The sequence below is a fragment of the Notolepis coatsorum genome (assembly GCF_963971535.1).
Source record: "Notolepis coatsorum genome assembly, chromosome: 13".
Classification (NCBI taxonomy): Eukaryota; Metazoa; Chordata; class Actinopteri; order Aulopiformes; family Paralepididae; genus Notolepis; species Notolepis coatsorum.
The window spans coordinates 66,196,410-66,222,596 of NC_140177.1; the positions used below are offsets into that span (position 1 = coordinate 66,196,410).

General features: G+C 42.6%; 2 protein-coding genes across 3 annotated transcripts in view; one reads left to right on the forward strand and one right to left on the reverse strand.

Moving 5' to 3' along the window:
* acox3 (acyl-CoA oxidase 3, pristanoyl) overlaps positions 1–9,120 on the reverse strand; it is a 255,528-nt gene extending 246,408 nt beyond the window's left edge. The window contains exons 1-3 of one of the 2 annotated variants that reach the window (XM_084327106.1): positions 8,984–9,120; positions 7,321–7,518; positions 6,572–6,669 (exon numbers count right to left, since the gene is read on the reverse strand). In XM_084327106.1, the coding sequence (XP_084183232.1) occupies positions 6,572–6,669; positions 7,321–7,488 (266 nt within the window). In that variant the 5' untranslated portion in view covers positions 7,489–7,518; positions 8,984–9,120. The remainder of the gene's footprint in view (positions 1–6,571; positions 6,670–7,320; positions 7,519–8,983) is intronic. The other variant, XM_084327105.1, reaches the window with a different exon arrangement.
* A 663-nt stretch (positions 9,121–9,783) lies between these two features.
* The window catches only part of senp3b (SUMO specific peptidase 3b), a 70,861-nt gene continuing 54,457 nt past the window's right edge, over positions 9,784–26,187 (forward strand). The window contains exons 1-4 of the mRNA XM_084327344.1: positions 9,784–9,964; positions 11,347–11,469; positions 12,179–12,895; positions 16,740–16,877. Of these exons, the coding sequence (XP_084183470.1) occupies positions 11,385–11,469; positions 12,179–12,895; positions 16,740–16,877 (940 nt within the window). The 5' untranslated portion in view covers positions 9,784–9,964; positions 11,347–11,384. The remainder of the gene's footprint in view (positions 9,965–11,346; positions 11,470–12,178; positions 12,896–16,739; positions 16,878–26,187) is intronic.

The following is a 26,187-nucleotide window of genomic DNA, read 5'->3' on the forward strand; positions in this document are numbered from 1 at the left end:
CGTGTCCACACTGACTCTCTGCCATGCACTAGGTGTGCTAGTCAACCTAGTTACCTGTGTCCTGTGGAGCAGGAGCCGCCTTCGCGACCTGGTCTGATGAGTGGCAACCATTTTGATCAGGACAATGTTATTTTGTGTGACGCCATTTTAGATGGTGTTCCAGACGCTTTTGTGACTGATGTATTGCCATGTTCCAGGGACGGTGGGGCTGTACCTGAGGCGGTGCATCCTACTCTGGATGTTCACGGTTTGCAGTATCCTGAACTGCCAGTGCCAGGTGGGATGGATATGGGCGCTGTGGTAGGGCTGGGCGATATGGCCTAAATATGATATCACGATATTTTCTGACCTTTCGGCGATACACGATACGCATCACGATGTTTTTCTTTTTTTCCGCAAACAATTCATTATGAGGCTTACCAAGACAGTATTTGAGTTTGCAAGCTAACATTAAAGACAAAATAAAATACCCATGCATTTAGCATTTTTATATTATATATTAGATTTAGATTATTGGATTATTAGATTATATATTGCATATATTTAGCAATGAGATATTATATGATTTAGATATGAAATATGATGAATTGAAAATGGGGGACCCTGATGTAAACAAGACGAAAGTCTTTCTCTGGTCTGCATCCCCTTAACAATTGTATGTATTGAGCTGTACTGTACCCATTCTGCAATATGTTAATAAAGTTTTAAATCAATCAATCAATCAATCAATAGGATTTTAGCATTTTTATGAAACTACTGTATATTTGTATGTCTCTAAATGTTTTGATGAATTGAAAATGGAGGACCCTTATGTAAAAAAGCCGAAAGTCTTTTTCTGGTCTTCATCCTCCAGTCAGTCCACTGTTGTTGTATTGAGCTGTACTGTATTGTACCCATTCTGCAATCGTTAATAACGTTCATTCATTCAATCATTCAGCCGGCAACAGAATAATTTTGATTGACAGTCGAGTCTGCCAATTACGTCACACCGCTTGTACCCGCCCTGCTGTTCTTAGCACCAATCGGCAAGCAGCGCTATTCTTTTTTTACATTCCTGAATGCCCTCCTTTGATTTTAACGAGAGCTCAGCTCAACGACAACAACAACAGCTCACCGCAGCCGACGAGTGATTACTAGCGCACCGCAGCATAACAACGAGGCATAATGATTTTACTGCAACAAATGTTATAATAAAAGCCGTTCCATACATCTGTCTGATTGAAAACTTTATTAACAGACAGCAGAATGGGCACGCACAACTCGGCACGGACTGAGATATGAACAGTAACGCTTGCTATCTATGTGTCGTCATCGGACGTTGCTATGTTTGGGTAAATACGCTGATGTGTAACTATATAACGTGTAACTATATAATGTTGATGCCACAAAACGAATGCCTTTGTTAATCATAAGTACTAACTTTGATGCAGTAATGTGTGTGTGGGAGCGGCGTTGTTCAAAAGTTTGAACGGGGTGGACCAGATTGACGCGACACAATCCTCTTGGGCAAAACATCACGATATCCACGATACGTTAAAAAAGTGTATCGTTAATGAACTGTACCCGATATTTATATAATATCGTCATATCGCCCAGCCCTACGCTGTGGTGGTATCAGAGATCTATGGTTTTTGTTTTTCTGTGTTCTGTCCTGTTGAGCGCAGTGAGCTTAGCTCTCAACTTGATTTTGGTTTGCAGTCTATTTTTGACAGGTCGGTATCGGTGGAGGGGCCTGTTGAAATGGAGCTCGTATATGATAGGGTCTTGGTTTGTCGATGGGGTCCTAAGTCTTACGCCTCAGTGGAGGAGGCACCTGCCCCACTCCAGCCATATACCGCAGTGGCGGAACCTTTTGTGAGGTCTAGCTTGCCCGAGAGTCGGGACAGGGTTGTTTTTTGTTTTACACAGTATTGGCGAATGTTCCACAGTGGGACACGGTTGGTGGTCGTGTTCGACAGGGGCCGGCCCGTTATCGCTGTTGTGGTAGTGGCCCTGACAACTAATGGGTCACAATATTTTTTGTTCATGGGTTTGATGTGTAGTGGTTGCCTCTTGGGCAACCATTTTGGTGGGGGAGGTGTTATGTACCATGAGCTTGATCACTCCTGTGTCACTGGGCATGCAGGTGAGGGCTGCTAATTAGCTAATTGCTGCTGATTGGTTACCTGCTGGCAGGTTAAAACCAGTCCCTGAGACACACATGCACTCTGACTGTGGCTAGAGGAGTGTGTGTGGAAACTGAGACTTGTCACGTTCTCCCATTCTTTGTTCTTTAGTTTGTACCAGTAATTCATTGTTAGAGTAGTCTTTTGGGTTAAACACGGGTTTTGGTGTCGGTTTGCACATAGGTTGCGTCCCTTTGAGCCAGGGTCGTAACACCTGATCGCACACATAGGGCCCACGTTGATATCTCTGATTATCCTAAGACTGGTCAAATAGATTCCTTACCTCAGATCAGATGTTCTCCAAAAAGATTATTCCAATTCCTGATCGCCATTCCAAATATCGATCGCGTTTATTGATCCAACGCTGGGTGGTCGAAACACCGATTCCACGCTGTTCTGATAGTCCAGAATGAATCCGATCGTCTCAGGTGACTTGTCTGAGAAGTAAAATGAGGAAGCAGGATTTATTTTTTCCCATGCTTTTCATTCAGTCTAATCCAATGGAGTGCAGGGAGAGACGATAGGGGGCGGTATTTTCCCAATGGAGCTCAGAGAGAGTTCCAGTGGTAACGGGAGGCTAGATTGATGAAATATGAATGGAAATCGCTAATTAAAAAAAATATATTAACACTTTGGCTGCCATGGGTTAAATTCATTATCAACCGTAGGTTGCCGGCTCTATTTGTCTATAGAGAAAGTCCCCTTCTTTGCAGGGCTATAACTTTTTTAATTCTATTGCTACATTGCCATTATTAGGGCCCATTCAAAGTCCTATATGTATTGTTCATTGTGTAGCAACGTTAAACTTTTTCATTCACATATTCATAGTAAAGTATGGTCTAATGTATAAGTATGTTTTCATCTCTTTCTGCAGCTTTCTCCAGAACGTGATCTATAGCCCCAAATACATTATATTGATGATGCAATACAGTTTTATGGCAATCAGCGCGATATAAAAAATTCCAACTAGACGTACTTCTAGAAGTTACTACACGTCATCTGATGTTGACCGGATGGGCTAGGGGGCGTTTATAATTCTGTGGGCAGCGTTATACCAATCATCTAATGTGGGTCAAATGTTGATAATAGCAGTTAGTATCGAAGACGGTAACTTTACACGCTAAAACTCACCCCAGTCTCCGCGCGCCGTTGGGCGATCATCGTAGAGTAGAAATTTTATCATTATGGGATGTAGATTTACCCGGTCCATCTCCAGCTTGTATAATGGTATATACGTCCAAATCATGTTGTTTATCGAGTTATTGGCAATCGATCGCTATGTAGTGTGTCGAGATCGAGTCCCGGGACCTATTAGCGAGTGCCCGGAAGTAATACGGCTGTCCAGCACAACCTCTACGGCACTTCCTGTTAAGCGATTGCGCCGATCGGCCACCAGATGGCGCTCCTGAACCGCCAGAGAGCTCAGTGGGTCCTCCTGGTGGATCTCAGGCCAGCGGAGGGGACATATGAATCCGATCCCAGATTTTTGAAATATTGATATCAAAGACACTGTAAAGCGTCTTCGGCAACTTGAGCATGGCCGGGAATGACGTGTTTAAGCGTTTTCCGGCACCCAAAGTGTTAAAAACGAGATTGTCGTCCGTGGCACTCAAAGTGTTAACACTTTGAGTGCCACGGACGCGATTTGTCGTTAGTTCATGCCGCCAGTTGAGTGCCACCAACGACATATAGGGTTTGTTTGTTGTATTTTTTTTTATTATCGATTTGAATTCATATTTCATCAATCGAGCCTCACGCTAGTGTTGCAGACTCTCTCTGAGCTCAATTGGGAAAATACCGCCCCCTATCGTCTCTCCCTGTGTAACTGCACCCCATTGGTTTAGACTGATGGGGGGGGGGGGGGGGGGGTCCAGCCTCCTCATGTTACTTCTCGGGCGAGGCATCTGAAGAGACCCAAGTTGATTGCCGAGGCGGAAAACGTGTGGAATATATATTTACAGTACCCAACGCAGAATCAATAAACGCGATCGATATTTGGAATGGCGATCAGGAATTGGAATAATCTTTTTGGATAACATCTGATCTGAGGTAAGCAATTTAATTTACCAGTCTTGGGGTAATCGGATCTGTTTTGACCTATTATATCAGCGTGTGCCATACGTATGTGTGTTTTGATTGATTGATTGATTGATTGATTGATTGATTGAAAACTTTATTAACAGATTGCAGAATGGGTACAGTACAGCTCAATACATACAATTGTTAAGGGGATGCAGACCAGAGAAAGACTTTCGTCTTGTTTACATCAGGGTCCCCCATTTTCAATTCATCATAACATATATGACACACACGACATACAGATAGACAGTACTGCTACATCTATACATTTATGACATACCAGATTTGCAAATACAGTACTGTTTGTGATACAAAAAGTGTCCAGAAAAGAGTGTATATACATTTGACGTAGAAACTGTACATTGGAGGAGGTTGGGTAGGTGGGGTGGGGTTGGGTGGGGGGGGACTGTACATTGGAGGTGGGGGGGGGGGGGGGGGGGGTTGGGTAGGGGGTGGGTGGGGGACACTGCACACTGTACATTGGAATACTGACAAAGCCATACTTGGTCATTTACTGTACAACTGGGTCAGGACATTTGTAGGGGCCAGTTTCGAATTGCAGTCTCCCGTAGGTGTTCTTTGAGAGTGTTTTTGAAAGTGGGTAGTGATTCACATTCCTTTACAGCTTTGGGTAGGGCGTTCCACATTGATGTGGCATAATTGCGAAACGTGTTTAGTCCCTTGTTTGAGCCGAATCTGGGTTTAACATGATTTGTGGAGCTCCCTCTGGTGTTGTGATCGTGGTATTCACTGACCTTTGGGAAGTATTTTGACATGTACATGGGTACCTTGGTCGTGTAGTGTTATCTTGTAGACCAGGCCCATTGCAAGTTGCTGTATTCTGTCGTCTACTCTAAGCCATCCTAGGTTGTCAAAGTGGGTAGGGGTGAGGTGGGTTCTAGGAGTCAGGTCAAGCAGTAGTCTGACTAGTTTGTTTTGAGATGTTTGTAATTTGGTTTTTAGTGCCTTTGAGGTGCTTTGGTACCATGAGGTGCAAGCATAGTCGTAGTACCCTTGAATGAGTGCGCCTGCCAGAGTCTTCAGGGTATTCTTGTTTACCAGAGAGGAGATCCGGTACAAGAATCGAGTTCGTTGACTTTTTTGATTACATTGGATGCCATTTTATCACAGGAAAGATTAGCCTCTAGGATGGAACCCAGGTATGTAATTTCATCTTTCCTTGTGACAATATTGTCACCCACTATAACTGAGAAGCCGTCGGTCTTGCTGAGTTTGTTATTTGAACCGAAGAGAATGGACTCTGTTTTGCCCATGTGTAATGATAGTTTGTTATCGGCGAGCCATATGCAGATTTTGCCTAGTTCTGTGTGTGTGTGTGTGTTGATCAGGAAATGAGAATATATTTTTCAGATCACTTCTATAGCGTGCATAAGTACACATATACTATCGATAATCTAGCGTTTATTTGAAAACTATTCATAAATAGGCCAAAAAATGACAGTTTTTTGTGTATGCCAGAATATTCCAGTAAAGGGCGTTTATCACGGAATCTATATATTTTCCTGAAAAACGAGGACTTTTCAAAATGCTATAAAACGGAAATGAACCAATTAAAAAACAATCCGTCTCGACAATGTTGACTGCAAGGCATTCAACAGGATTTACCACGTTAACAAGTGGCAACCAAAGTGTTAAGGGGCGGGTGGATAAAACCTGAGATCCAACAAACATTCAGGGCCTTATGCCACTGTTGTGCGACTGTGTGTTCACACTTCTAGTCTTAGTAGCCTGTGTCCTTTGACATCTGTGTTTCTTGTGTTTGGTTAGTTTCCCCCTTATTTTCCCCTATAGTGTGAGGTTACAGTGTTTACCCCTTGCCTTGTGTTGTGGTATATTCCTGTTTTGTTCTCCCTTCCATTATGCCCATTTATGGGTTCCATTCCCCTTTTATTTAATACATATTATTTACTTGGAAAACGTTTTGAGTTACTCTTTCCTCCTGCCAGGACTTGTGCTGGAAATGCACAGGCTGAGTGTGTTGGGGTTCACAACAACCGTTTTCAGGTATATATTTAAACATAACATGTGATATATCGATATGATAAGTATGTATTTATGTGACACATTGTTACTCAGCTGAAAGAGTTGTACCCTTCCTGCTGACTTGTCGTACGGAACTTGTAAGTTGCTTTAGATAAAAGCATCAGCTAAATCACTAAATGTAAATGATTAGCTTCTGTTATCAGAAATGACCATTTGCATGTCAACAATGGTGTGTATGTGTTTGTCTGCAGATATGTGCATTTGTGAAACATTGTTTGGCAGTGTGTGTTGTCTGGAGATGTGAGCATTTGTGTGTGTGTCACCTGAGAAAGGTGAGCTCTCTCATCTTCTCCATGGGAATGTCCTCTCCAGGCTGACGGGCGAAGAGAGGATCATTCTCCAACGTTGTGAACACATATTGCTGATGGGATGGTGCACACAAATAAAAAGAAAGGAGTTATTTATTTAAAAGGAAGGGTTTCATTTCAAAATGTTATATTAAGTGCAACAGGAATGGAACACTGCAGTGGTTCCCTCTGTGTCAAATGGACAGGTGCTCTTTGAATGCAGGTATCATATAGGTAGTCATAGACCAAACAACTGGCTCTGCCTCGGACCGGAAAGCACTGCAGAGCAGTGTTGCACCAGATGAAGCACTGATGTTTGGTAAGGGGATTGAGTTTCTTCATTGAGCGATTATCCTTATCATTAGGGCACAAATATCGTGTTTTATTATAAATTCCTATAATGTTATACTGTATACTACAATGCACTGCTCCTTTGCACTGTGGTTAGATGCCAACTTAATTTCATTGCACTTGTGCTTGTGCAATGACAATACATTGAAACTAATCTCTAATCTAAACTGGATATTTCCCTGAGTGTAAACACACATAGGCCTACTTATCAGTCCAAATGATCCAAAGAAGAACAGTCCAACTCTGAGAATATAAAAAGCCTTTATTCTATAATCTTATTTTTAATTGGTTATGTTTACACTGTAATTATCTTGGCCTAATGGCTACCTCTCAAATATAAAGTTGCCATTATAATTTCATGATAGTGTTCCTACCTTGAATGCCAGAATGTCCTCTCCCTCAAAGAACATGACCATATCCTTCCAGTTGAAGGAGGCTCTTTCCCTGTACATGTCCAGTGGTCCACTGGGGAGATCTGGTACTGCATGGCCTGTCTTTGCATTCTGCTCATATTTCTCTTCAGAGCAGCCCAGGACGCTCATTATAGATGACAATAAGGCACTTTGTTCCTTCTGCAATTGAGAGAATAATGAACAAAAATTGTCCTACATTATCATTTAGAATATGAACACTGACATTTTCAGGCAGTCTTTTCTGGCTAGAAAAGCCCAGCATTGACTAATAATAAAAACAAAAGTTGTGTTTTGTCATGTTTTTCAGAACTGGTACATCCACTTTCTGTCAGGGAGAATAATCCCAACATTTACAAGCTTCTTCTTGCGCTATTCTGGTAGGAAACGAAGAACAGGAAGGATAGGCTGTGTAAATATGACATTTGAGACCTCTACTTGTCAACCCATTAATACTCCTAAAGCTTACTAGCCCAACTCTTTCCATAGCTACACAGCAAATACAAAATGCAAAGACCTGAAAATGCTGAGCAACAATTACGGGACACAATCAAGAGCATAGAGAGGCAGAGAGCATCACTGACCGCCAGTCAAATCTACCTTTTATCATGACAGCAGAGTGAGATCAAGGTTCAGTCTCTGATAGAAACCCCATTACATCATATCACTTTACACTAGACGCATAAACACTGGAATTGTATCTAGAAAATCAAATACAACAATAACAACTTGCGACTGTCACATTAACCTCGAACACACAAATGAACCCACCTAAGGTTCAAGTTGTGACCAGCTGTACATACTGTATAGATACACTGAACAATTTTGTTGTTTACACTTGTTTACGTACTTGACTTATATTTTATACTTATTATACTTATTTTATACTATCTTGTTATTATCTAGCACACTAGCTCTCAGGAGCAAAACAGAAAGAAACATTTCATGCAAAGTATTCTGTATTTCTGTATGACAACAACTAATAAAGAAACTTGATAATCAAGTGTCATAAAACTGTAAGGTTTCGTTCGTTCGTTTCGTTCGTTCGTTTCGTTCGTTCAAAAACACTCTCAAAGAACACCTACGGGAGACTGCAATTCAAAACTGGCCCCTACAAATGTCCTAACCCAGTTGTACAATAAAGACCAAGCATGGCTTTGTCAGTATTCCAATGTACAGCCCCACCCAACCCCACCCCACCTACCCAACCTCCTCCAATGTACAGTTTCTATGTCAAATGTATGTCAGTATTCCAATGTACAGTGTCCCCCCCCCCCCCCCCCACCTCCAATGTACAGCCCCACCCCACCTACCCAACCTCCCCAATGCACAGTTTCTATGTCAAATGTATATACACTCTTTTTCTGGATTTTTTTAGTATCACAAACAGTACTGTATTTGAAAATCTGGTATGTCATAAATGTATAGATGTAGCAGTACTGTCTATCTGTGTGTGTCATATGATGAATTGAAAATGGGGGACCCTGATGGAAACAAGACGAAAGTCTTTCTCAGGTCTGCATCCTCTTAACAATTGTATGTATTGAGCTGTACTGTACTGTACCCATTCTACAATCTGTTAATAAACTTTTCAATCAATCAATCAATGATGAAGCGTCAACGTTACCTACAGTTTCGCGAACCTCCACACCAACTCGTACCACTGACTTAAATGCATCCACGTCCAGAACAGCAAGTTGATTAAAATGTGACGGCGGTGTAAATAAAGAACAGAAAAGCATGGAAGTAGCACCTCTCTCTGTTTGACTTCTCCCCCAGTTCTGGAGTAGTGTTTTTCATACACGTGACGCAATCGCCGTGCGACGAACTTGTTGCGGTTCACAAATATGACCGAGCGCGTGATTCTTTTCCGGAGCCTATGTTTGCGAAGACGCTCTCTGATTGGCTAGCCGCGTACAGCGAAGACCCTCTCTGATTGGTTTAACGCCGAAGGGTCTCTTCCGCCTTGTACATATATATTCTCTGCTTCAAAGTGGTTATGCTTTGGTCCTCTTTCGAAGTGGGTTATGCTTAGAGTTAGGGTTAAGGTTAGGGTTAAGGTTAGGGAACAACATATCAACTGTAGTTGAATATGCAGAAGAGACCCTTCGGCGCTAAACCAATCAGAGAGGGTCTTCGCTGTACGCGGCTAGCCAATCAGAGAGCGTCTTCGCAAACATAGGCTACGCACAATTTTTTTTTTTTTTTTTTACTGATTCGGCGCTCTACCCCCCGTCCCTTAATATTATCTTCCACACGCCGCTTCGAAATGAAGTGGAATATCTCCTATTCACGGTGCTGCACATTCACGTGTCTCTAGCGAGCGGCCCTTTCTGCAAAAAAATAAATAAAAAACTGTTGTGATTTTCTTCGAACCGGAAGACCGGAAAGAGATGAGCGTTACGGAGGAGGTGACATCTGGGGCCGCATCACTGACGTCCACCTGCCTGCGTTCAATTCAATGAAGAGCTTCAGCAGAAATAATTAGCTCTAGCGTCTGTTTTGGTTTCGATGCCTCTATAGAATTGGGCTTATAGATTAAAAGAAAACACGCCCGACATTTTATTTTTGTATCGGAAACACAGTCGTATAAAACTGCAGGTTAACGGTAAGTGTGAAACTGCAAAACCCCCTTGTGAGATAAATGCAACACAGCGGGCCGACGAGCCGTTGTGTTTTTGTTGTCGCTCTAACGGCGGCTAGCCAGCTAGCGTCAGCGGTTAGCATCCGGCTAAGTAGCTGCGGTGAGCTAACACAATGAACCCCAGCGTTTTTTTTTTGTATAATTTGCAACTGACTTTGATGCAACATGGCTCCGTCGACACACCGTTAACACTTGTCACTACCTATTAACGCAAATGTACCGTAACTAAATCCTAAACGCCAGCTACACGTTCACCGGTAGGCATCTGAGCGTCCCGTTAGCCTGTGATGATGTGTTAGCCGCATGCTGCTTCTTCTGCTGGCCGTGTCTGAACCCAGTCGGGCTGCGACTATTTCCCGCAGGGGACGCGATTTCTCTTATTAACGACCGTCCGATTTTCACAAAGCACACAAATGCACGTGATATATTTTCTTTATAGGCTAAGGGTGTCGATGTCGTTAGGTGATCGTGTATCAATTGTGTCATATTCCACGTTGCAGTGCCGTTTTGCAAACCCCCTCTGAAAAATGATCTCCAGTAAATACACTCGGCCACCTTGTGAACGTGAATCCGGTTGCACATCATGGCAACAGGAGAATTAGACACTACTGTGTGTTTAATTGTTATACTTCTGTCATCGTTTATTGTGTGGAAGTAACTACTCCAGCCCACCAGCTACTTGTTTTTTTTATTGTGAATATCATTTCCGATTGTATCCAGTCCAACAACGTTAGCTCACTAGCTAGTGGACTTGCCCCCTTGTGTTGTATTTCCACAGTAATCACAATAGACATTCACTGCTACTCAGTAAAATCACATTATTTGTTGGAAAAGGGAGTAGTAGCGGCTGCTTGGTTGCACTCACACAGCAAACGACATGGATTTGCAGGATGATCACCTCTCAACTTCTGAGACAATGCCCTGTCAACATTGCCCACCAGTTGCACATCATATTGTCACTATGAAGTTGTATAAGCTATAAACCTAATTAAGTTCGGTTGAAATAGATTCTTCCTTGGTAATCAGTTGGATATGACAATCAACGTTTTCTCTTCTGGTTTAAAACTAGGTCTGTTTTGGTTATCAAGTCGATACCAGGCTAAAACAGGGCATCAGGATCTCTCTAATGGAGAAAAATGGATTACATCTCCATTTTGTCCAATGAGTCACTCCAAACTAACAAGCTCAGTCATTACCCTTTCAGTAAAAGCGATGGATTCGATGGCTATTGGGATGATATCGGAAAAAGTTGTATTGCATTCCGCTTGGTATCAGCAGTTAATTATTTTTACTAACATTTGTTTTCCGGCGTCCCCCAGTTACCACTCTTTGTTACTTGGTTTCAGGCGACGAGCTGGCGCAGGTTGTGGGGTGCCCGTGGACAATGAGAGACAGCGGCAGCCTGGCCCAGAACCGCTGGCAGGGGGACCTGGGCCTCACCGCTGTGGGCCAGGAGGATAGTGGAGGAGGTGGGATCTCTTCTTCCTCAATTAGATACTTGATGGAAATTACACTTCTTCTTGATGCCCTGATTTATTTTATTTTTTGTCACGGCGATACTTCATTAAAAAAAATTCGTTTCTCATCCAATCTCCATCGTCCATTTAAAAAGGAGTGTATTTGATTAGAATGATAACATTTTAATGTCATCATAGATGATGACTGTACTTTGTTCTATCTGTATAACTCCCCAACCATACTTGGTTCTATCTGTATAACTGTCAATCATCTTGGGGCAGTGAGCCGTAGGGCAACCTTTTGGGCAATTCTGATGGTGTCCAATGTGTTCATTCAAACTCTAAACATTTTTACACACTCATTTGAGATATTGAGAGTAAATCTGTTTAGAGTTTGGCCACCAGTCATATCATCGGGTACATCAAATCCTTGTGTTGTGTCAATTACAGCACCATGAAATACTTTGTCTGCTACCTTCTCATTTCATTGAGCTGTAACACAAGGATTCAAGGCCCCCGATTACATCACTGGTGGCCGTGTTCAAACTAATTTACTCTCAATAACTATCAAACTAATTTAACGTGTGCAATACTGTTTTGATATTTTTTTATGTGAGATTATGTGCAAAATAATTAAAGTGCCCCTTTAATCCCACCAGAATTAGTTTGTTACATACACATACATACAAGGTCGTTCATTTATCAGATCTTTCTTGTCTAGGAGGGCTCCCTGGAGACCATCTCATAGACCCAGCCTCGGGACACAGCGTGCCCAGCCCCATGCACCTCAAACTGGGGCAGAAAGAGAAGGTCTGGATAGGCGAGTATGTGGACGAAGACGAAGAGGAAGGGATGGGAGGGATCGAGCCGATCCGCGACGAGGAGGCGGAGACCGAGGTAGACGAGGAGGATTTTGAAGGCGAGGGCTGGGAAGAGGAAGAGGAGGAGGAAGAAGATGAAGCGGAAGACGAGGCGGAGGTGGAGTGGGAGGTGCCCGAGTTCCCCTCCCAGTCGTCAAACCAACTCCCCCAGCCGCACCAACACCACGGACCACAACACAATGAAGAAGAGGACGATGACGTCAACATCGACGACGACGGTGTCGAAATCGACCCCCGGGCCGAGGCGGGGGACTCGCCGAGGTCGAGACTCCCGATCCGGTCCCGGTTCAACGGCTTACGGGTGCAGAGGAGGCTGATGCGCTGGCACCGGTTGCGGTCCGGCGTGGGCCTGCGTTTCCGGCTGACCCAGCATTGGAAGACCTGGCGCCAGCGGGCCCAGTGGGTCGGGACTTTGGGCCACAGGCGGGCCAGGAGGTGGCAGAGGTACAGCCTGTATGCGAGCAAGCGGAGGAGGGCCAAGGAATACCGGGGAGCGCCGTACTCTGAAGATGAAGAAGATGACGATGAAGACGAGAGATTCAGCGGGTCTGAGAGAGGTGAGAGGACCTTTGTGGCTAACGTCACGTTCACATGGGATACGGTAGACGCAAATGTTAGGTCGCTTTCACACAGGGGCTGTTTGGTCCGGATTATCGGACCAGAATTCGATAGTCCGGTTTTTCGGGTTTGTGTGAATGCGGTCGAACTCGGTCTGCCGGACCAAACAGGCGAACTCTGGTCCGCCTGAAAACATAGGTCTCGGTTCGCTTCATCGGACCAAACACGAACCAAATATAGGAAGTGCTTATTTATTACCACTGCTCGCAGCATTCAATGCAAAACAAGCACACTGCATCTATCTCTCTATCTATCTATCTATCTATCTATATATCTAACTGTGCATCTTGGGAAGAAGGAAGAAAAAACACGGCTTATTATATTGTTATTATTATATATATATATACTCTGCTGATCTGGAGTCAGACAGAGCTTGCAGTCCACACACAGACACACACACACACGCGCGCACACACGGGCTCGCAGCCACACACACATTTCCACTGTCCAATAGACGAGCGCCCTTTTCGACCGCGTGACATTGTTCAGATAGTTTGGTGCGCCTGACAGATTGCTATGTGAACGCAGGCGAACCAAATGAATGCAACAATGTTGCAACTTCACCACCAGAACCGCACCGAGCAGGGTTTCCGGTAGAAAAAATTGTTGCCGGCCTCAGTGTCCGGTAGATTTCAATCTACCGGTCAAATGAGAGAAATTCCGGTCCGAGTTTATTGAGCTTAAAAACAATTGATAGGCAAAAGAATGACAACAAAACAAAAGAATGACATCATCAAGGCATGTAGATTTATAATATTTTTACTTAAAACTAGGCTACTTTTGCGTATAAAGTCATTATATTCCAAATAAAATAAGTCCCGAGACTCGTGCTGCTGCCGACTTTAAATCAAATAGGTGTCTGTGGGCAGTCGCCCGACATTAATAAACAACAGTCTGTTATAATCACATTTTTATGAGCTAACGAATTCCGTTATATTGGACATTTGTATTAATTATATCAAGCGAAGAACTGAGAAATTTGACAGAGAGAGACGGCAACATTATCGTGGGTTTGCGTGACGACTCTCTCTCTCTCCACCTCCCAATGACTTATTTGCGAGAGTATGTCGATGCAGAGCAGCAGATTCAGCTGTTATTGGCTCTTTTCTGGGGACCGCACAGCAGCGCCCCCCACCCAACATTGAATTGAAAATGGCTGAATTGGAGTACTGCTGGAGTACTGCATTGTGCTGCTGCTGCTCCGGCTCTGCAGCTTCACAAAAGTTCGCACACCCAGCACTAAGCTCTCGCTGACAACGTCGTTGTCATTATTAGAAGCAACGATGAAACAAATGTAATGATTGTTTCGTTCATCGCATAGGCTATTTAATTTTAGCCTATTTTAATACAATTCAAATAATCAAATTGTGCTTAGACTCAGGGAATTATTTTCACCGGACATTAAGACCGGAGAGATTAAATATGTCGGACTTCAACAGATTTTGCCGGTCAAATACCGGTAATTACCGGCTAACGGAAACGCTGGCACCGAGTCCACCAAAACTATATGTGAAAGCGACCTTAGTAATAGCGTTTGTGGAAAAGGAAGAGGGGAATAACAGAGCAAAGGAAAGGCATGATGACAGGTTGCTATGGTGATGTTGCTACTAGGGCTGCAACGACATAATCGACGACGTCGATTATAAAAAATCGTTGACGAGAAATTGTTGCGTCGATTAGTCATTAAAAAAAAACGTTATTTAATTTTTTTTTTTTTTTTTTTGTGCACTACCTATCTTTGTGAGATTGGCTTCTCAGGGTTCCAGACAACATCATAACATGATGATCCCATAGCAAATTTTGGACATTGAAAACATTGTTCCCCTGCAGGAGATGATGATCAGACTAGACACACAATGCATTACACACGCACTCCTCTCACTCACACACAGCGATCAGAGTAAGACACACACATACACACTCCTCTCACTCACACACAGCGATCAGAGTAAGACACACACACATACACACTCCTCTCACTCACACACAGCGATCAGAGTAAGACACACACACATTCACACTCCTCTCTCACACACAGCGATCAGAGTAAGACACACACACATACACAAATTACACAGTACACACCTCTCACTCACACAGCGATCAGAGTAAGACACACACACAAATTACACAGTACACACACTCCTCTCACTCACACAGCGATCAGAGTAAGACACACACACACACACACGGACTCCTCTCACACACAGCAAACAAAAGACCTAGAAGTCTGTCTGATCTGACTCATCCCCCTCTCCCCTTACAGCTGTTCCACGTCACCCTCCTGGTCCTGGACCAAGTTACAGCCCCATCAGCCGCGGTGCTGGGGGCAGATGCTGCTAGTTATTTCTTTTTTTATTATTATTTTTTTAGTTATTTAAAGTACACTTCCACTTTAATTTGTATTATTTAATTTATTTATCTTGTTATGAGTGATTGCTGTATTGTTCTTCAAATACATTTTCATTTAAAGTGGCTTAAAGATCCAAATTCAAATGTTTCATGAGTCATTATTTTAATTTGCTATGGGATCATCATGTTATGATGTTGTTGTTTGGTCCTGACAAGAGTCTCAAAGTCTGGGGTGATGGTAGACAAGCAACTCTGAGGTCATGCTCAATGTCCAATCTGTTCCTCTGCTCTGTCTTCAGCTGGACCAGAGCTGAGAAGCCACTTTCACAAAGATAGGTAGTTTAAAAAAAATGATATCCTTTTTTTTTTTTTTTTTTTTTTTTTTACATAATTGGTTTTCGATTAGTCGACTAATCGAAAAAATAATCGACAGATTAGTCTACTACCAAATTAGTCATTAGTTGCAGCCCTAGTTGCTACATGGTATTGTTTACCACAGCAAACGCAAAGGAACATTATGGGAAATACACTTACCGTCTTCTCCAGAGTCGGACAAGAAGATAGATACCAATTGCTACTCCAATTGCGCATTTCCCATAATGTTGGCTCGTTCCTTTAAGTTATCTTCAAGGGCAATAATTTATAGCTTAACAAACCTTCCTTATTACCTGGTATTCTGGCCAGCTCTGTGCTAATGGTCCATATGTCGGGCTTTCTTACAAAATGTCAGTAAGATTTAATTCTCTGCTGCTCATATAATTGTAGGTGTTTCACCAAAATTATTAGATTCTTGTTGTTAGGGGTGGGAATCTTTCGATTCTTGGGGACACTATTTGATTTAAAATCTATTCTCAATTCATCACGATTATCCAGACAATTTGATACGGTTTAGATTCTAGATTTCCTTTGTGTTAAAAAACATGTATTGTGCGAGTCTTTCTGCTTGGCTAATCTTGACAGCTGTACTATTTAGCAAGCTAACAATTTGTAGTTCTAAGGTCATGAGAAAGTTGAATACATCAAAAAATCGATGATCGCTTTTTAATATTGGAAGATTGAATCTGGATTCCCACCCACCTCTACTCATTGTCCAGATCTGCCATGTTTTATTCGTGTCGCATGCGGTTGTATTTCTGTTTGTGGAAGATGACATAAGGCCTTTTTAAGGCACACGTTAAAGTGTCAGCCTTCTCCGCTGGCCATGCCCACCTTTACTGTAATCCGGTTTGCCATCTACTGTATCCCTGTGAGAACACAGCATAAGAAGCACATTAATGCATTCTGGTTTCGGTTATATACATTCTGCACAAACCGGGATTACTAAATGCCACTTAAAAAAACAAAACCCCAAAAAAAAGACATTTTGGTGGCACACGCAGCCAGAGGCAAATTCCTTTCCCCTCATCATTTGCATCCGTTCTTCCCCCGCAGACGAGCATCTGAACGGTTACTCTGCCGACAGCCAGGAAGGCAGCCTCGGGGTGAGAGGGAGGAGGGACGCCGAGAGCTCCGCCCGGGAGAAGCCGGTGGTGCTTGCTCTCACCGAAGAACACATGGGCTGCGTGACTGGTATGGTGGAGGAATGATTACTTGATGTGTTTTGTGTGGTTGTAAATGCCAGGGGGGTTGTCCCAACTTGCTTTGGGTAATTAATGCGTGGCACTGGGCAATTTATTGGTATGTGGTTTGTCGCCTTATCTGTGTTATCAATTGGCAGCCTTTTTTCCCACATTGTGAATCATGTCGAGCATTCTTTCTGTTCTAATTGACATTAACACATTGTCCGCCATGCATTCAAGTCAAGTCAAGAGTTTTATTTGTCACGGCATACAAGTATACAGTGAAATGCGGGGGGTCTTGCCCACAACTATTGTGCATAATACAATAATAATAATATAATAAGAATCCAATAGAACGACATTGTGCAATAATACAAGTAATCAAAGTAGGGCATATCGGTATATGTACATGAGTTTTTACAGAGCATGGTAGGACATGCTAGGTCCTGTGATAGTGCAATACACTGTTATCTACGGATGAGGCACTGGGTCTTTATTTACACTGCTATACAATGCTATATTATACAATCTCAAGTTATAATATACTATTCTTAAAGTGACCTTTCCTTTTGTAAAGTGACCATAAGTGTGAGCGTGTGCAGCATGAGTGTGTGTGTGCTCATGTTAAAGTGGCTGCTAGTGTGTGAGCGTGTGTGTGTGTGCTCATGTGTGCTTGTGTGTGTGGAGAGTTCAGTGTTCAAGGCTCTGATGGCCTGGGGGAAGAAGCTGAGCCGAAGTCTCTCTGTCCTAGTAGCTGGGGTTCGCAGGCGTCTGCCTGACCGCAGCAGCTTGAACAGGCTATTGTTGGGGTGGTGAGGGTCTTTCATTATTCTGCAGGCTCTGGATTTGCACCTCTTGTTATATAGAACCTGCAGGGGTGGTAGTGCAATACCTGTGGTACACTCGGCTGAGCGCACCACTCTCTGTAGGGCCTTCTTGTCCTGTGCCGTGCTGTTTCCATACCAGGCAGTGATGTTTCTAGTCAAGATGCTCTCTACAGCTCCGGAGTAGAAGGACTGGAGTATCTTCCCAGATACTCTGAACTTCCTTAACTGTCTCAGGTGGTAGAGGCGCTGCTTCGCCTGGGCCCAGTCTGCCAGTGATGTAACCCTATGGAGATGTTTACCTTCTTTGCAGGGCTATAACTTTTTAAATATTATAGCTATATCGACATTACTATGGCCCATTCAACATCGGGTATCTTATCGTTCCCGATGTGGAAACGTTATATTTTTTCATTCATACATTCTCGTGTTAATACCGTCGTGAATATAAGTATGTTTTTAAGGTTTTCTGCAGTAATTCCTAAAACGCTAGTTATAGGCCCTGACGCATATGATAGATTATCGATTGGTGTTTCTTTCCTATACACGCTATATTAAAAAATTCAAATGTATATGATCGGTATACATTATGCTTCATAATGCGTGAAGGAAAGGGGGCGGGGGGTCGTTTATAATTCCTTGATCGTCAGTAGCGTCTTCTTTTACTATGGGTTGATCAGATGGATTGCCGTGAAATGAATAAACAATCGGGCTGAAAATAACGTTAGATTCCTCTTACTGTTCGCCGATGAGACTGGACGAAAAATATTCCAATTATTTGACGTTTGTATGACGCAATAAATGCCCAAATCATATTGATTATTGCGTTTCGAAAGCGATCCCAATGCACTCAAGTGTGTATCTAGATCCACGCTACAAGATATTACTGCCGGAGGATTCTCCCAGATGCACCGAGCGCCACTTCCGGTTTGTAACTCGCCTGACATCCACCAGGCGGCGGTATTGAGGCGTTGCAATCAGGGTTAGAAATTAACATTTTTTTTCAAGGGCTTTTTTTGCCCCCCTTAATTGATTTTCGGGGGCTTTTTTTTGTATTTCGGGGGCACTGAATTTTTATGATAAACGGTAGGGGTGGGACGGTTCACAAAATGGACGGTTTGGTTCGTATCACGATTTTGGGGTCACGGTTTTCAGTTCGATATACGTTAATCTTTATTAAAAAAAATTTAACACTCAAATCTAAACATGCTTCTCATTTATTAAAAATAAAAGGTTTACAGTGTTTACAGCCTTAAATAATGTTTGGCACACAAAGACCGAACCGACTGAAAAATATAGGCTACATTTGTCAAAGTATTAACTTAGTGCAAACAAACAATATGCTCAGCCAGCACTAGACTTTCCTTTCTTTAATTAATATAAACACACAAAAACAATGTCAACCATGTTTAAATTCCCTGATTGTCAGTTCTTAATGGAAAGATTCGTTTTCTGCTTGAAATTATTATGTTTCTGTCTACATTTATTTAGACTAACATTATTTAAATATTGAGTGCATCTGTGGTGGATTACGCAATTCGGTGAGTTGGAACTATCTATGGGTTGGCGCCGGGTCCCCACGGACATTTTAGTGTCACGCACCTTCAGCAATGTTATTATCAGCTCCGGTAACGTTAGGAGGTGATGGCATGCAGTGGGAAAGCGGCAATAGTCCCGGTTGGAGTTAATAAAACACAGTTGTATGTTAGCCTTCTTGGATGTTGAATAAACGCCTATCATTGTCTTTAAACACCCCGCCTCTCAGACTCCCATTTCCTCCTCTGCTACAGTAGCTACGGTGACATTTCATTGACTGTACAGTATTAGCTTGCGGGCTGCGTCGGGCTACCATAGTTAAAACGTGCGTTGTGTTTACGAACTGCTATGGCAAGATGTGTGTAGGCCTATGTAATGTTAATGGCTATGTTTTTAAAGTCGTAATGAAGATTGATTTATATTGTGCGTGCCATTTTTACACAAACTGACTAGCACCTGGCTGGCTACAGTGCTGCTGCTGCTGCCTGCAGCCAGTGCAGAACACCGGCTCCGCCAAATGATTTTTTTTATTTGCGCGTCATCTGAACCGTACGATACAGACGCTCCATTACCGGATAAATATATATATAATTAGTAAACTGTCGGGGGCATTAAGTGCCCCCTTTAACTGATTTTCGAGGGCATTTTGTCCATTTTCAAGGGCATTATGCCCCAAGCCCCCGTTAATTTCGAACCCTGGTTGCAATATCAGAACAGGGTCCAGCTGCAGCAGCAGAGGGAGGCTGGATGAATTATAAATGCCATGGCAAAAAAATATTGATCCCAAAAACAGGTTAACTCGATTCTGGCGCACAACGCATGGCGGGCAATAACGAGTATACTCGTTTTTGGCGCACAATGTGTTAAGTCTGATTTTGCACATTATTTCTGAAATATCTTGAGGATGTCACTCAGACAAGCATGTGAAACACCCCTGTACTGTAGCCACTACCTTGATGCACTGTAGTCACTACATTGATGTACTGTAGCCACTACCTTGATGCACTGTAGCCACTACCTTGATGCACTGTAGCTGTTACCTTGGCTGCACACATTTCTTTTATTGATTAACCTAACGATCATTTTCTTAGTCAAACACTTTTTTATTACTCGATTTAATAATAACAGCCTAGTTGTCAGATCACTGATCAGAAAGATACTGGACCTTATATTAAACAGTATATACAACAGTAACAGAAATTGTTCTATTACAACTAACAATTACAATTTCAACTAAATATATCATGGTTATAGTGGTTGTGATACCTTGGTGGTACAAGTAAACAAATGAGACCATTGCTGAAGCAATTGGTAGCCTAATTCTCGGGGTGGAATGGATTGGATTCGTCCTGCCCCAATGACTTTGACAGCCTAGTGTGCAATACGCTAGACTTCTGCCATGCTGTCTTTGCTGCATGCACTGTTTACTGGACCAATCAAGGTGAAAATGGATCTAGAGTAGTTCCTGGAGAGGTTTTAGTTGATGAGCCACAATGGTAGGTCTACCATGTTTTACCTTGAGGGGCTACAATTGTAGGTCTATTTTACCTTGCAGTCTAAAATACAGCTGAATAACCATGAACGCTTCAGGTGCCCCCAAAGTTGACAAACTAATGATTAAACTAATTAATACCACATTGAATGTACAAGGGTCATGTGTTGCCACATTATTGTCCTCCCCCTGACTATTTTACTGGTGGTTAAGATTGAAATTAGCCCAGAATCTGGACCCCATGGTTGTTTCTGTCATATTTGGACAACCCTGCAATGTCTATTTCCTCTCACTCAATAAATCATATTGGACCATTTGATTTACAGCCTAATGGTTGTAGTTTGTTTCTAGATTGGAATGTGAGTCCCAGTGTGGGAAAAACAACGTGCCAAGTTGTGTGTAAAATATCTCAAAACCCAAGGGGGGGGGGCCCTCATCTCCGTCTGGGTAAGGGTGCTGGACAGGACTCAATTGTTTTTTGATTAGTCGACTAATCGAAAAAAGAATTAGTCGACTACCAAAATAGTCATTAGTTGCAGCCCTATACCGAAAAGGCACCTTACAGTCCCCTCTACTGATGGCCCTGGTGGTAATGCCAGTGTCTAATTTTTTTTTTATAAAAAAAAAAAATAACTTACTTGAAATATTTTCACTGTGCTCCTAAATATTTTTGTGTGCTCCTACATTTTTTCATTTAGGAGCACATGTGCTCCTTGGGAAAAAGGTTAGCGAGAGCCCTGATTAGGGTCCTACACTTCTGTCTATTCATTATTCAATATCTAGAAGTTTTACTCTGAGGGATGCTTTACAATAACGTGCTAAAAACTGAACAGTAGGCTAAAAGTAGGCTTACATTCTTAACACATTGAGTGCCACGCCCCTTCCGGGAAGTGACCACTTCCGTGCCGCCCATTAAACCCATGTAAACGTAGTTGTAGTTTGTAGAGCTAAACTTATATTTTATAGTATAGCTATGGGTCTAATAACGCCCTCGAGTCTCATTGAGCTGCTTCTGGTCAACGTGCAAAAAAACAGAATATTTTTTCATCCGTACATTTCCATTTTATACCGTGTTGAATATGAACATAGTCCGGCCGCTTCTGAGCAATTCCAGGGAAAAGATACGAAAACACAGTTTTTGTGTAATTCAATAAACACGTTGTCTTTTTTCGCCTGATTATCGGATCTTCCTGAAATCAACGCTAGATCATCACTATTATACTTTGTCGTGCACGCATGCAATGTGATTTAGACCGGCGGCCCCCCCCTCCTACAACCCAACGGCAGAACAGCCAGACACAATCACATATAGCTTCAATCGCAGTAGAAATAAATATCAGATCAACGCAAGCTTTCATATATGGTGTCCTTATCTGGTCTCTGAAGTAATGCAAAAAAAGAATCCAATAATCTCATCGCCATTCCAGTTATCCACAGCGATCGTGCCTCCGACGTTATTGGGCATTGCACTTCAACGGGCGGGCGGGGTCAGTAGTCCAAACCATCCCTACAAGCGTGTGTTTTGCCGTAGTGTTTAGGACCCGCCCCCATGCCGCAGCTCGGTATAGAAAAAAAACGAACCCGTTTCTAACAGGGTGTAATAATGCCGGAAGGCGTTAGAGGGCGGTATAATACCGTCTGCCACTCAGAACAGTATGCACAAGGTGCCCCGCTGAATTATGAATGACGATAGATAATAAAATAAATATCGTGACAGAAACGTAGATCTATGTGAACGGCAGTCAATGTGTTAACTAGCGTTTCCGTTAGCCGGTAATTACCGGTATTTGACCGGCAAAATCTGTTGAAGTCCGACATATTTAATCTCTCCGGTCATAATGTCCGGTGAAAATAATTCCCTCTAAGCACAATTAGATTATTTGAATTGTATTAAAATAGACTAAAATGAAATAGCCTATGCGATGAACGAAACAATCATTACATTTGTTTCATCGTTGCTTCACCAAGCAGCCGGTCTAATAATGACACCGCTGTGTCAGCGCGAGCTTGCTGCTCCTAGATTTGTGAGAAGCATCCATCTGCAGCCCCATAGAATGCAGTACTCCAATCCAGCCATTGGCAATTCAGCTGTTGGGTGGGCGGCGCTGCTGAGCCCAGACCGGACCGGACCTAAAAACACCGCTGCTCTGTCGGTCTGCAGCTCCATGCTTCACGTAAATCTAACAGCCAGCTCGCGCTGACACAGCAGTGTCATTATTAGACCGGCTGCTTGGTGAAGCAACGATGAAACAAATGTAATGATTGTTTCGTTCATTGCATAGGCTATTTAATTTTAGTCTATTTTAATACAATTCAAATAATCAAATTGTGCTTAGAGGGAATTATTTTCACAGGACATTATGACCAGCACCAAGTCGTTGGGAGGTGGAGTCATCACGCAAACCCACAATAATGTTGCCGTCTCTCTCTGCCAAATTTCTCAGTTCTTCGCTTGATATAATTAATACAAATGTCCAATATAACTGAATTCGTTAGCTCATAAAAATGTGATTATAACAGACTGCTGTTTAATGTCGGGCAGACTGCCCACCGACACCTCAAGTCGGAAGCAGCACGAAGTCTCGAGGGACTTATTTTATTTGGAATATATTAATGACTGTATACGCAAAAGTAGCCTAGTTTTAAGTTAAAATATTATAAATGCCTTGATGATGTCATTCTTTATATAGGCCTATCAATTGTTTTTAAGCTCAATAAACTCTGACCGGAATTGATCCCATTTGTCCGGTAGATTGAAATCTACCGGACACTCAGACCTGCAAAAAGAAATTCTAACGGAAACCCTGGTGTTAACGCTCCCAAACTCCCAAAATAGCGTTGGCATAAAAAAAGAAGGTAGGCCAGCTGTAGTTTACATAGCTTGCATACAACCCTTTCTCGAGGTTCCACAAGTTGATCAAAATCTAAAGTATTTCCAAACGGGGCTTTTAGAGCTCAAGAGTACAAATCACTGTCTTCGCCACAGAGTTGGGATCTGAACTCTCATCACGCCATGCTGTTGTTGTTGTTCTTCAAATCAATGAAAGTGACGTTGCGTGTTTGTATTTTTAAATTTTCTTTTATTATTTTTTTGCCTCCAATCTTGAGCCTCCATTCCAATGAAACGAAAGTAAGCGGCGCCTTCCCGCCTCCATTCCAATGATACGTAAGTAAGCGGCGCCTCGACTCCACCTCTCTACAACAAGCACGTGGAGATTATCTGTGTTGAAAACAACAAGGACATGTGCAGCAGACATGTCGACGAAGAAGCGAAGCAATGCCGTTTGTTATTTAAGACTGTCGGACAGATTTGTGTTCATTGTGCTGCTTTTGTGTCCCGACCCATATACAAATATGTCTTAATAAAACGTGCTTAATTAAGTCGAATTCTGCCTTTGTCTCTATCAACTACATATAATTTTTTTTTTTTTTTTTTTTAACACACATATAAACAAACATGACAACACACGATAAGATACACAAGCATTAATATACAGTGTATATCCAACGAAATTACCATTTATACCAATGTCTTATACAGGATATACCCCTAATACCTGTTATCTAAAAACCTACACACATATGCTCCAGCTCGTACCCCCCCCTTCCGGACCCCCCATTGGATAATCCATCCATTTTCCCTCGCTCCTAACCAGACATTACCATTATATGCTAGCTTTTATTTTCTCCACCACTTCTAACCACAATGTCATTTTGGATTCATTGAGACCCAAAATTCTTGCTGTAGATATTTCTTGATGGATCACATCGAGATATGTAATAATCCAGACCTTTCGGCACATTTTTTCCGGTTGGAACCATCGTGATGCTATCAGCTTTTTAGCCACTGTGATACCCGATAAAACCAATCTCTTTAGCTGTGGATGTACTGCACACTCAAAAACATCATTCAGCAGTAGTACATATAAATATTTATATAATGGTTTGCTTGATAGACGAAGGTTTCAACACAATTATGTAATGTCATGTCGTTGGCTGTGAGAGCAGCCCCACTGCACCCAGGCAGTGCAGCCGAGTGAAACCTTGTTGGCTGCGCCACGGTCACGAAAGGGGCTACTTAATTCATTAATCCAATCCACTTTATTTATAGAGCACATTTAAAAACAACAAAGTTTACCAAGTGCTGTACAAGTCCCACAACATAAGATACAAAATAAAATAATTTTTTTTCTTTCTCGAAGCTTCGAATTAAAATCGAAGCTCGGCCCCGAAGCTTCGATTGCCAAAAAAAGCTTCGAAGGTCAGCCCTAGTTGCGTGTCTCCTGTCTGTCATGCAGCGCATTCAGGCCCAAGTTGAGAGGAAGCCAGCCGGGGGCTGTTTTTTCTTTTCACAATCTAATATTAATTTTCAAATGTATTTTAAAATATATATATATATATATATATATATAGAATATTCTGTGACAGCCCTAGTGGCGTGTGTGTGAGTCTGCGCAATATCTCTCTAACTATAGGGCCGGTCAGCCTGTGCTTTGGTGCAGGCTCAAGGATGAGAGTTATTTATATGTTTTAAATCGGTCAATAGGAGGTATTTCTGGGGAATTAATTTCCAGCATTCTCCATTGACTGTCATGTAGTCCTTCTGTAGAGAGTTTATGGTGCACCTCTTTAACGCCAGAGGACAACAAGCTTCAAACGCTGCCACAGAGATGACTGCAAGGTGCTGTAGATATTAGAAAGGGGGGAAAAAGCGCTTGAGACTTCCAGTTTATTTTCTTATTTTTGTATCCTTTATTTAACCAGGGTAATCACATTGATATTTCCACCTCTTTTTCAAGTGGGCCCTGGCCAAGAAGGCAGCATACAGATCATTATCGCATATAAAACGACATTAAAACAAATAAAAACAAGATGGTAAGAGCTTCGAAGTAAACACCTTCGATGTGCACGGCAGTAGGAGTGATGTGGACTGGGAAGAGGCTTATAAATGGGGAGAAATGTGAAATCGGGTGAGGAGGAGGAGAGATCGATGCGGATCCGAGGGAGAACCCTTCTAGAACTAGCGTGATATGACCGTGAGGTGTGGCGGGGGGATGTGATGGTGGTACCGGTGCCCGAAGCTATTAAGCGGTCAGTGTCCTGTGCCTAACTAAGGATATGTGTGGCTGTTGCTTTTACCGACCTTCTCCAGAAACTAGGCTACATTATACGACCTTTGATTTTTGCGCATCTCGAGTCTTATGTGGGTGGTCGTTCGGCAGTTATCACGGTGAGAGTGGGAAATGAATGTCCACACGTAGCAGTGAAGGCGCCCAAGGACGGGTTTCATTAGCAGGACATTAGACGTGACCTCTGGTGCTTTTTGGTCTCCACCGCAAGGACCTTGTCGTCAGTCTTTTCACTCCACTGCCTTTCCAGGTATAAATCTCCCAACTGTCATTTAATTTACACACAGACAGGGTTCGCACAAGGTCCTTGAAGCTAAAGTGCTTGATTTTTGACCAAAA